A 13,636-nucleotide genomic window follows, 5' to 3' on the forward strand; every position below is an offset into this window, starting at 1 on the left:
TGTTAACATGCATTCAAGAAGATCCACTTTTTTTAAATAAAATTATTTGGACTGATGAATCGAAATTTTCGAGAGAAGGGATTTTCAATAGAAAAAATCGTCATTATTGGTCCAGTGAAAATTCTCACGTCACAAAAGAAGCCGGATTTCAAGAAAAATTTAGTTTTAATGTCTTCTGCATGTTGATGGACAACAAATTGAGGTACGTGATATACGAGGAGTCATTAACATCCAGAAGCTACCTGAATATTTTGGAGAATACTGTAGACAGTTTCGTGGATAATCTGCCACTCGAAGATTATCGAAACTGTTGGTACCAACTAGACGGAGCTCCTGCACATTGCACAAGAGAAGTGAGCGCAGAACTGGATAGACTATTTGACGATCGGTGGATGAGGCGCTTGGGACCATGGAATTGGCCAGCGAGATCACCCGATCTTAATCCATTAGATTTTTATTTGTGGGGAATGTTCAAAGAAAAAGTTTACAAAATACCCGTGCGTTCGAGAAATGAATTATTAGAAAGGATTGCCCAAACATTTGAAGATTTGGATCCCAATGAAATCAGATCTGCCACCACGAAAGCAGTCAACACCCGCATTTTAAAGTGCTTGGAAGTGAACGGCCAGCGATTCGAACATATTTTGAAATATTCCACATGATTGTTTTACTTTCTTATAATTATTCATATCAATATTTCCAACTTCAAGTTTCTTGGTGCTTTTTTAAAGTTTATCCAAACATATTGAAATTGTTCTGAATTCGTATAAATTTCTTGAGGTTCATTGGCGGTAGATTCGGATACATTTCATTGAACTTTCTACATGTTCTGCTGATAATTTTGTCACACTGTCCAAAAATAATAAACAAATTCATAGGAACTTCGTTTGAATAGTTTTGTTCCATCGTTTTGAAGGTATTTGCAACTTCTGAAGTGACGAAAATGTCGATATTATTAGGAGAATGTCACAACGCTACTGTCAAATAGTAATCATGGCCTGCTTACCAAATACCGAATGGAAATACCATTCTGAAGGGACATTTTCACAAATAAATGTTCATAAGTCCGAAACTTGACTTGTTAGGTATAGGTATGATATACATAGAAAGAAAGCAAATTTCAGCAGCTTTCCTAATTTTCAATAATATACAGGGTGTTCCATTTAAAATAATCAAATTTCAGCAACTTTTTCAAGCAAACGAAAAAACTGTATTTTTTTACCACCCTGTATTGAAGTAACGGAGATTAGGCTGACGTGCGGGAAGTGTCCAAGTATCACCTAACTCCAAACCAAATTTCGATATCATAGTACTTCTTAACTAAAAGATATCGGCATTTTTAGAAGTCATGATTTTCGAAGAAAAAAATTGAAATTAATTTTTATTTCGAAAACGGTAACAGATAGGTATAGGGAAATATCAAGAAAAGTTGTCGGGCAATTGTTGGAGATTCAAAAATAATATTATATACAGAGTGTTCCATTTGAAAAATCAAAGTTGCTACTGCTTTCTAATAGAAGCGGCAACACCGCATTGTCGAAAATATTTAAGTTGGCTAGAGAATGTCCGAATATGCCCTCCATTAAATTTTCAAAGTGATCCGTTGTCTGGTTCACCAGAAACGTCTAATGTGCCATCCACCGTGAATCAGCCTGTATATAACAATACTCATTTGAAATGTATTGGAAGTTGATATCGGGGAGGGTAATTACCCTCTCCCCCACAAATCAGCTCATGATGCTAGGAAAGTGACGAATTGCCATTGCAGTATTCGTAAAACTTAGTCTGTCAACAGGTTGTTTATTTTATTCGGGCACTCATTGAAGACAAAAAAACAACTTGTTAGTTTTTTCAATTTTCTTTTTGGCCTAACTCGACGGGTGTAAAGAATTCAGTTTTCCATTGTCAGAACGTTTTTTAGAAATAATCCACGGATTCTCCCTTTCACCACCTTTGAACAATAACAATGGAAATTAAACTCGCGCATCAAATGGAGGGATTATTAGGCAGGGTTTAGGTCCAAATGAAAACGATGAGGTTGTGAGAGCAAAAAGGCCGAGTCTTGCTGCAGTCTAATCGATCAAGGGTTTAGAATTCGAGAATAGGCTGAACTGATTAGTTTTGTTATTGTGGTTATCTGCTATGAGTTCGAAAGCTTACGTTGGGCTCAACTGTTAACTTACACTCACAAAGCATATGAGGCACTTGAAAACAAATCTCAATTGGATACTATCTATACAGACTTCCAAAAAGCTTTCGATAAAGTAGATCATGATATTTTATCGTTGAAGTTGAGTCATTATGGTTTAACTAAAAATACTCTCAAATTGTTCAAAAGCTATTTGGAAAACAGAGATTCCCTTGTAAAATATCATGGTTCATATTCAAGAAAATTTGAAGTTACCTCTGGAGTCCCACAGGGATCAAATTTAGGTCCCTTATTTTTTGTTCTTTTTATAAATGATTTGCCATCAGTGCTGGAATTCTCAGAATGCCTAATGTTTGCTGATGACCTAAAAATTTATATACAAGTACAAACAGTGAGGGATTGTGTAATGCTACAAAAAGATCTCAACAAGGTTTATGAGTGGAGTTGTGAAAATAAATTATTTTTCAATATTGATAAATATTCAGTAATGTCGGTTACGCGCAAAAGAGACCTTATTCTCTTCAGTTATGAACTGAATAGGGACCCTCTTGAAAGAAATACAGAAATAAAAGGGATTACATATATGATAATACATTATCATTCAAGAATCACGTAAGAAATATTACAAAAAATGCAAATAAAAAATGTTAGGGTTTATTATCAGGCAAACTAGAAATATACATTCGATCAAACTACTGTACTACACATTGGTTAGAAGTAAATTGGAATTTGGATCAAATATATGAATTATATGAATTGTAAAAACTTCAGAATAAATTCTTAAGATATCTTTACTTCAAAAAATATCACGTATGCCCAGACTACCGTTTAGTGAGAACATCTCATTTGAGAGATGAATTCAGGATACTTTCTTTGCAAAATAGGCGCAAAATATGTGTAATATCATTTCTTCACCGGCTTCTTAATAATAAGCTCAACTCACCTCATATATTATCGTCAATTAATTTTCACGTTCCAGCCAGAAGGACAAGATCAAATACAATTTTATATACAAAATGTCTATTCCATAGGTGCCACACTTACAAGTATGTTGTGTCTCGCAAATGAACTGAATGTAATAATTGATATAGATTGGACAGATTCTCTAACAAATTTGAGGAAAACAATCATTATACAGCTAGTGGCAATGTCTTTGTAGGATCATCACACTTATCAATCGACCCCGTCAGTAACTGATTTATAATTTTTACTTCTTTTTATTTTTAGTGTATTATATTGTATCTATTATATTGTATGTAATAAGGTCATCCTTGTAATTAGACCTATGTGGTCTGTTAGGGTGAATAAATAAATAAATAAACTGTTCCTGATGGGCAAGCCAGAATATTACTAAACATAAACATCTTCTGGATCGATAGAAAACAACCAGAAATATCAATAAACAGAGTTGTACAGCTATAAAACGTTTCTACCCAACATCGATAAAACTGACAGCCGTGAAATCAACATCTAGGTGTAATTATACTTGAATTATAGGTGACTCTCAGACCGTAGTTATTCATCATTATCGCTATTACAATGACTGTCACTGACCTAATCAACCTGAAATCAAATATTGAACTATGATTATGACTAAATTTTGAAACTTTGCATACATTTTTCTACTGAAATTAACAGGTTCAATTTGATATTATGATTATGACAGTGACGAGACCCCAACTCTACTGAGACAACTCAAATGAATATGCGAATCTAATAAAACTCACCAAGACAATAAATAGATTCAAGAGACCGAAATGAAAAACAAATTGCCATACTTTAGTGACTCACATAACCTCATGAAAATAAGATAATTGTTTAATCCAAACTCCACCTTAAATATACAACAATTTATACTTTGGGGATGACCCAAAGTATGCACCGTATGGGTTTCTTTATTAAGGATTTATCTTGATAAAAGTTTGTGCATCCCCTAAAACTAAACATGCACCAACAAAATAAAGTAAAACACACGTATGATACGAGGAAGTTATGGCCATCTCAGTGAAGTTTAATTTTTTACATTTTTTTTTTTAAATGGGGACTGTGAAAAGAAAAAAATTTTAAAACGACAAATAGACAGCATCCTGTATAAGACAGTTCATTTTAAAAGCCCATAATATCACGAATTACACAACTATGGTGTTAACCACGGTCAAAATTTTTAAAGAGTAAGACCGGTAGTTTCTTTCGTCACAGCTCCGTCAGTTAAAATATTCGAAAAACTCATTGCAATCATTCAAAACAACACCAATTTCAAATCAAAATTCAGTTTGAGGAATCCATTCAAAATATTACCCTACCGGATAATGCCAAATTGATTTCATTCGATATAAAGAATCTGTTTCCTAGTATCCCTCCGAATGAAACGATTACTCTGGTGGATAATCTATTGGACAAAAACTCTATCAATCCGGTAGTGAAAAATGAAATATTAGACTTGCTTACGGTGTGTTTGTCACAGAATTACTTCCAATTCAATGAAACGTTTTACTCATCCTGCAAAGGTTTCATAATGGGAACCCACTTAGTCCTATTCTGACAGAGATTTTCATGGACGATTTGGAGAGAAGAATACACAGTAACCCACTGGTAGGAAGTTTCGTGTATTGGTATAGATATGTGGATGATATCCTGGTATGTGTCACGGGAACGAACAGACAGTTAACAAACTTTTTGATGTTCATCAATTCTCTCCACCCTTCGATCACATTCACAATGGAGATGGAACAGGACGAATCTATATATTTTTTTAGACTTGACAATAATAAAAGGTAATTATGGATTATGGATTTATGGCAAACTGAATGGGAGGAAACAGAAGCAAAATTGAAAGAGGTGAAGCCAAAAATCACCCTGGAGGCATTCTATTCCAAAGACACGAAGAGAACTGTGATTACACGCTTGAGAATAGGTCATACCAACTCAACCAACATATTCATGCTCTCAGGAGAACAACAACCAATATGCCAACAATGTAGACAGAGGCTAACAGTGAAACATATCTTGCTAAATTGTGTCCAATATGTTGAAGCTAGACAACGATTTGAAATACCAAATTCAATGAAGGAATGTTTGAAAGATCATAATGAAAGTCTGGAGAGAATTATCAAATTTATGAAAGCTATTGGGCTATACTCAAAAATTTGAAGAAGAAATCAAATGTTGAACAAACTAATAGTAGAAGGCCAATGACCTCGTAGTCGACGCCTTCAAACAAACAAAAAAAAAGTTAACAACAAACATGATTTTTCAATTTATCGTAAACCGGCACATACAGATATTATCATTCATAATTCGTCCACTCACCCATATCAGCATAAGGTAACAGCTTTCAAGAGTGTGATCCACAGACTGACAAATGTACCCTTGTCAGAAGCGAATTTCAATATAAAGAACTGAATATAATAAAGCAAATAGCCGTCAATGATGATTACGATAGTGGTCTGATACATTCTTTATTATCAAAAAAGTTATACAGTCAAGCTTTGAAAGAAGTTTACCCAATTCGAAGAGAAGAGGATGAAAGTTATAGAACCTTAACGTACTCAGGCCATCCCACTACAAATATTTCAGATTTTCTGCACAGCAACGGTGTAAATACTGCTTTCAAAACCAACAACAACTTAGGCATGAACATTAAGAATAATAAAGATAAAAGTTCAGTTTCAGAAAAATCAGGAGTGTATAAATTATCGTGTGGATGATGTCCGATGTTTTATATAGGTCAAACTGGAAGAACATTCAGAGCCCGCATAAAGGAACACAAATATAGTTTTCGGAATGTAAAAATAAATTCCACATATGCCAGTCATTCAATCTCAGCGGGTCATGAGTTCAACCATGAATACAAACCCCTCCATTTCCAGAAGAAAGGTTTGAAACTTACCTGTTGGAAAGTATGGAAATTTACAAATTCAAAAACTCTCAGCATCTTATGAACGATCAAACTGAATTGAATAATTCGCCATTATTGAATCTGTTCATTCGCAGGTAAAAATAGTTAGGTATATTTACAGGTATACTTTCAGGTATACCTGACCTTTTCAGGTAGATTCATTATTCAGGTAGACGAATAGGTGTAATTTAGAAGTAACTCTCAGTTTATGATTGAAGAAACTATTGTATAGCGAAACACGTGTCGCGGTTTTTGTAAAACCTTTATAGTGAAAATCATACAATAAACTGTATTGATTAATTTTTCAATATGGATTTTCATCAAGTATCAGCCAGTTCTATTCAATTATTAACAAATTGTTCCTTCAGATGATTTGATTTATAGCCAGTCTTCAAGTATACCCACTGACTATATGTGAAGATAAAAATTTCGTTGTTTGAAGACAGTTTTTTGGATGGTATCCCTTGTACTAAACAGCCTTAACTGAGTTATCATACACAACGAGGCATATCGAAGCCGAGGAGATGCACGTGGTAAAAATGAACCATCCAAGTAATTACTTGTCGAGCCAAACATATTAGAAAGCCGGCTGTAACGATCGTAAACGTTAAAACGTAATCAATCACTTGATTAAAAAGTCTGCACACTTCAAGATTTATGGTCTAATGGTCGAGTTGCACTTGGGAGATCCAATATAAACATCATGTTTCAGCGATTAACCATATAATGAGTTAGGCTCGAAATTGGCCATTGAATTACAATAAGGACGACCCAGATGGGCAGTCCGGTAATCTCTGCGGAATGTGATGGGTGAACATTTTTCTCCGGGTCATGGGTGTTTTGACCCGTATTGCACAGCGTCTTGGAATATGCATAAAGAGACATATCAAAATGCGGAGACGATATGTCATCTTCTATGTACGTTATGATAAAAATCCCGGCGTTGAATGAAATGAAAATGGCACTTGTATTCAGCTTCTATTGAGAATCGTGATATTGTAACATACATTTTCTAATCTTGTATCCTGATTTTATTTCTATGAAGTCTTTGATTAAGCGTGTTAGGAAGCACACGTTAAAAGGTAGGACCTCGTTAATCCTTAGCTCGCACAAGTTTCGACTTCTGAGGGTTGTTGTTCGTAGGGGTGCGACAGCTAGTTAACGGAAAAACATATTTTGAACAGATTAAACACATTTTAAACATCCAACAAACTGAAACTTAACAGGGAAAAAACTCAGAAAACAACTATATCTTCTAATACCAGGGTAACAATCGAAGCTCAAGTTGAATTGTTAGTATAATTGTAGATGAGTCGCTTCGATGGAAATCACATATTGACCATCTCGACACAGTTGTTTCTACTCCGCCAGTTAAAAAAGAATTGAGCCATAAAACACTTCTCATTTCGTGTCATTACCTTTTTCACTGTCACCTTTCATATGACATACTCCTTTGGGGTAGACCTACTTACGCGATCAGAGCTTTTCGCATGCAGAAAAATCCATCAGAATTATAGCTGGAGCTCCATTCGACACTATCAACCACTTTTTGAAAATTGGGAATGTCTTTGCCCTGTATGTTGATTTTTCTACTCACTGTTAGAAATACATACAAACAAAATACTACTCTCCAAACACGCAGATCATCATAATTATGAAACTAGAAATGCGGAACAACTCAGACAGTCAAGATTTAGACTTGAAATAACATTACAAAATTCTCTGGACGTTAAATTATTTAATTTCCTTGTTTTATATGTTTATTCAAATTATATTCTATTCTGTTCTATTCTATTCTATTCTATTCTATTCTATTCTATTCTATTCTATTCTATTCTATTCTATTCTATTCTATTCTATTCTATTCTATTCTATTCTATTCTATTCTATTCTATTCTATTCTATTCTATTCTATTCTATTCTATGCTATCCTATTCTATCCTATTCCATTCCATTCTATTCTATTCTATTATATTATATTCTATTCTATCCTATCCTATGCTATTCTATTCTATTCTATTCTATCCTATCCTATTCTATTGCATTCCTTTCTATTCTATTCTATTCTATTCCATTCCTTCCTATCCTATCCTATCCTATCCTATCATATCCTATCCTATTCTATCCTATTCTATTCCATTCCTTTCTATCCTATCCTATTCTATTCCATTCCTTTCAATTCTATTATATTCTAACCTATTCTATTCTATATAATCTTAATTCGTTCAAAAGGATCGAGCATAACAGAAATTTCGGAGTATGTGCATGAACGAAGATCAAATATGTTCTCAAAATGCATGTTCGACACAAAATTCTCGGTTAAGGTCTTGAATCGCGAAAAATGGAGACTGAACAGTCACTCTGAGAATATACTATTCTATTCTACTCTACTCTATTCTATTCTATATGTTCTATTCTATTCTATATGTTCTATTCTATTCTATAATGTGACTGAATTGCATCTTAATTTGTTCAAAAGGATCGAGCATAACAGAAATTTTGGAGTATGTGCATGAACGAAGATCAAATATGTTCTCAAAATGCATGTTCGATACAAAATTCTCGGTTAAGGTCTTGAATCGCGAAAAATGGAGACTGAACAGTCACTCTGAGAATATACTATTCTATTCTATTCTACTCTACTCTATTCTATTCTATATGTTCTACTCTATTCTATAATGTGACTGAATTGCATCTTAATTTGTTCAAAAGGATCGAGCATAACAGAAATTTCGGAGTTTGTGCATGAACGAAGATCAAATATGTTCTCAAAATGCATGTTCGACACAAAATTCTCGGTTAAGGTCTTGAATCGCGAAAAATGGAGACTGAACAGTCACTCTGAGAATATACTATTCTATTCTACTCTACTCTATTCTATTCTATATGTTCTATTCTATTCTATATGTTCTATTCTATTCTATAATGTGACTGAATTGCATCTTAATTTGTTCAAAAGGATCGAGCATAACAGAAATTTTGGAGTATGTGCATGAACGAAGATCAAATATGTTCTCAAAATGCATGTTCGATACAAAATTCTCGGTTAAGGTCTTGAATCGCGAAAAATGGAGACTGAACAGTCACTCTGAGAATATACTATTCTATTCTACTCTACTCTATTCTATTCTATATGTTCTACTCTATTCTATAATGTGACTGAATTGCATCTTAATTTGTTCAAAAGGATCGAGCATAACAGAAATTTCGGAGTTTGTGCATGAACGAAGATCAAATATGTTCTCAAAATGCATGTTCGACACAAAATTCTCGGTTAAGGTCTTGAATCGCGAAAAATGGAGACTGAACAGTCACTCTGAGAATATACTATTCTATTCTATTCTATTCTATTCTATTCTATTCTATTCTATTATACTCTATTCTATTCTATTCTATTCTATATATTCTATACTATTCTATAATGTGACTAAATTGCATCTTAATTTGTTCAAAAGGATCGGGCATAACAGAAATTTTGGAGTATGTGCATGAACGAAGATCAAATATGTTCTCAAAATGCATGTTCGACACAAAATTCTCGGTTAAGGTCTTGAATCGCGAAAAATGGAGACTGAACAGTCACTCTGAGAATATACTATTCTATTCTATTCTACTCTACTCTATTCTATTCTATATGTTCTACTCTATTCTATAATGTGACTGAATTGCATCTTAATTTGTTCAAAAGGATCGAGCATAACAGAAATTTCGGAGTTTGTGCATGAACGAAGATCAAATATGTTCTCAAAATGCATGTTCGACACAAAATTCTCGGTAAGGTCTTGAATCGCGAAAAATGGAGACTGAACAGTCACTCTGAGAATATACTATTCTATTCTATTCTATTCTATTCTACTCTATTCTATTCTATTCTATTCTATATATTCTATACTATTCTATAATGTGACTGAATTGCATCTTAATTTGTTCAAAAGGATCGAGCATAACAGAAATTTTGGAGTATGTGCATGAACGAAGATCAAATATGTTCTCAAAATGCATGTTCGACACAAAATTCTCGGTTAAGGTCTTGAATCGCGAAAAATGGAGACTGAACAGTCACTCTGAGAATATACTATTCTATTCTATTCTACTCTACTCTATTCTATTCTATATGTTCTACTCTATTCTATAATGTGACTGAATTGCATCTTAATTTGTTCAAAAGGATCGAGCATAACAGAAATTTCGGAGTTTGTGCATGAACGAAGATCAAATATGTTCTCAAAATGCATGTTCGACACAAAATTCTCGGTTAAGGTCTTGAATCGCGAAAAATGGAGACTGAACAGTCACTCTGAGAATATACTATTCTATTCTATTCTATTCTATTCTACTCTATTCTATTCTATTCTATTCTATATATTCTATACTATTCTATAATGTGACTGAATTGCATCTTAATTTGTTCAAAAGGATCGGGCATAACAGAAATTCCGGAGTATGTGCATTAACGAAGATCAAATATGTTCGCAAAATGCATGTTCGACACAAAATTTTCGGTTAAGGTCTTGAATCGCGAAAAACGGAGACTGAACAATCACTCTGAGAATGTACTTGGCAGAAACATCTGGTATACTGACGGGTCAAAAACCGGGCATGAAACGAAATCTGGAATTCACTGTGATAAAAGAAATCCACATTTCATAAATTGTTTAAGGCTTTCGCAGCCAAGATTTTCAGTGTTACTATCTTCATTCAGGTTTGAGGGCCGTCGAAGTTTGGAACTGCATCCTAACGTTTCGTCAGCATGAGTGGCTGGCTTCTTCAGAGGGTTATTTATCTTGACGATTCATCGATGAATCATCGGTGAATTCATGACCCAACGCCAGTTAGACGTTCAAGAGGAAGATAAAATTTCCTCTTGAAGATGATCACGTGATCGAAACACGTGTCGATATTTGGTAAAAATTCCAGTAATATTCATTACTACACCAAAGGTTCCAAACAGTGCATCACTAATTTCTCAAAGTTAAATGTGATGTTTTTTGTTGAAATCCGTAGATGATTTAGTCTTGGAAAAAGTATACTAAGTGTTCACTTGTCGATATTGGAAACAAAGTATTGTCGCTCGCAGAAAATTTTATTTTCCTAACAAGTAAAACAATAATGAATTCATCCTGGTTTTTTCTTCAGGTCACACTAATCTCAGAGGAATCATACTTGAGACGCTACATATCTCGAGATCAGACTCCAGCCAGTTGCGGCGGAACTTGTACTCATGATCAGCTCGAGTGGGTGGAATTTTTCAAGCAACTGGAACCTTTTTGGCGGCCTGCAAGATCGCTGGAAGAAGCCTTCTAACGACGCTATCACAGCTCAGAAACGAAGAGGTGCCTCATCAAATAACACGCAGATTTCTCAATCATCAGTGCAGGTAAGTTCAGCGTCAACCATAATAAGTGAAAAGTGTACATGTGCGATTGTCTTTCCTACAATTCATTTTAAGAAGTTGTCAGTGTATTACTATATGGTTGACAACAAATTTCACGTGGTAGCACGAGTTGCTACCACGCCACTAGTAAGTGCCATGCATGGCCGTTAAAATAAAATTTAAAATTTCAAATCCTTTAAATGTTACTTCTGAATAAGTTTTATATATATTTTTTCTTTAAACCATAAAAATTTAATGTGTGACACTTTTCTACATAATGAAAAGTACTAAGTGTGTGTTTCTCAGTGAAACGTTCGACTTTTTACTATAACCTCAAGTTAATGTCTTGATAAAGGGAATGAACATTCTCGAAAGCTCGACCATATAACAAAGAGTATTCTTTAAACAACAGCCCAGCAATTTTGACTGCATCCCCAACATTATTCCGTATTTCTCCTTAACTAGTCAGTCAAGACTACCCATCGCTTATATATATATATATATATATATATATATATATATATATATATATATATATATGTGTGTGTGTGTGTGTGTGTGTGTGTGTGTATTCAGCATTCCATAACATAATGACCTAATAATAATAATAAACTAAAACATCAATCCTCTTTTTCAACCTCAATTGTAAACAAATAAACAAGCATAAGTAAAATATATGGAATGAATTAACATATCAGACTCTTCCCCTACATTTATTAAGCCCAACTCATGATTCCCACTGATTACAACATAAACAATAGTACATTTCTTCGGAGCTTTGAACACTTGTACAGACTCATGTCTCGCCCTAACTAGGAGGACGACCACGCAACCTCCAGAAGCGACCTCTCCCTTTTTTTTCTGTGTACTGGCAGCTTACCTCTATCCTTCCTTTCATTCCTCATCACGCTATCTGCCAATTCATTCGCGAATCGTATCCGTTCGTTCTTTTTTCCGTTTGTATCCTTCAGTATAATTTCTCCATCCACCCTCTCCATCCTTTTCTTCAACTCTTGCCATCCAATCCTATTCCCTAGAATGTATCTATCAATCACGTGATCTGCCGTTTCCGGCTCCCCATAGTCACAAGGGCAGGGCCCCTCCGGGCTCAGGTTAAATCGTTCCAGGTATCCCGGGAAGTTCCCATGCCCCGTGAGCAGCTGGACCATCTTCCGCGACAGATCCAATGATTCATGCACGACTGTTCTACAAAATCTGTAGAACAGCCGCCCAGCCTCTCTCCCATTCCCTTTGCCATTCCCTCCTGATAATCTCTTTTATTCGTTTCTTCTCCTTCATTTTATAATGTAGCTTTCTCACATTCCACGAGACCTGCTCCTTGTCCATGCCCTTGTCCATGCCTCTTCATGTTTCTGATGTCATCGCGTCCCCTCCTCCGTGTGAGTTGGGTACGTACTCCCCTCATACTCTCTCCTCAATCATCCTCTGAATCATTGCTACTCTTTTATTCACCACTCTCCCTGCTTTCACTCGTTCTACAGCCATAGCAGATTCATAACCATGGATGAAACATGGATCCATCACCTCACACCTGAGACAAAAGGACAATCAAAACGTGGATTCAAAAGGGAATACCGGCTCCAAAGAAGGCGCAAAGGGATGCGCGTGGGATGATTTTCATTGAAAAAAGTAACACTATCAATTACGAGTTTTATGCGAACTCATCTGCAATGAACAAAATTAACGAATTAAAGTTTGAATTGCTACCTCGTGCACCCTATTCTTCTGATTCAGCCCTCTCAGATTATTTTCTGTTCCTAAACTTGAAAAAATGACTCGGGGATCAAAGATTTTCCAACGATGAAGAAGTGATGTCGGTGGTTAATGGCTATTTTGAGGAGCAAACAGTTCTTATTATAAAACCGGTATCGAAGTTATTGAACGTAGCTGGGAAAAGTGTATAGAGCTGCAAGGACATTATGTTGAAAAAAAATAACATTTTTTTGTTTTTTTTTGTTGGGCGGGTACTTCTAGGACTACCCTCTTATTATCTTTTAATAAATATTATTATTATCAGTTTCTTTACTTCATTCCAAATCTATAAATACATTTCAGACAATAAAACTCCATTCTTGAAACATTTAGAATTTATGCATTTTCCATGGTACAAACAAACAAAATCTTTTTATATGAATGCATTCTAGCACCAATAGCTCATCAATATGATTCAGTCCAGATATTTCCTAAATCGATT

At 34.7% G+C, this 13,636-nt stretch overlaps 1 protein-coding gene across 1 annotated transcript in view; it reads left to right on the plus strand.

Moving 5' to 3' along the window:
• The window catches only part of LOC111507755 (uncharacterized), a 734,072-nt gene that overhangs the window by 652,946 nt on the left and 67,490 nt on the right, over positions 1-13,636 (plus strand). Inside the window, 2 exon segments of the mRNA XM_074182765.1 lie at positions 11,184-11,313; positions 11,316-11,424. Coding sequence (XP_074038866.1) covers positions 11,184-11,313; positions 11,316-11,424 — 239 coding nt within the window.

Source organism: Leptinotarsa decemlineata, unplaced genomic scaffold (assembly GCF_025532065.1).
Source record: "Leptinotarsa decemlineata unplaced genomic scaffold, Ldec_3_MD MMD2_tig00026328_RagTag_RagTag, whole genome shotgun sequence".
NCBI lineage: Eukaryota > Metazoa > Arthropoda > Insecta > Coleoptera > Chrysomelidae > Leptinotarsa > Leptinotarsa decemlineata.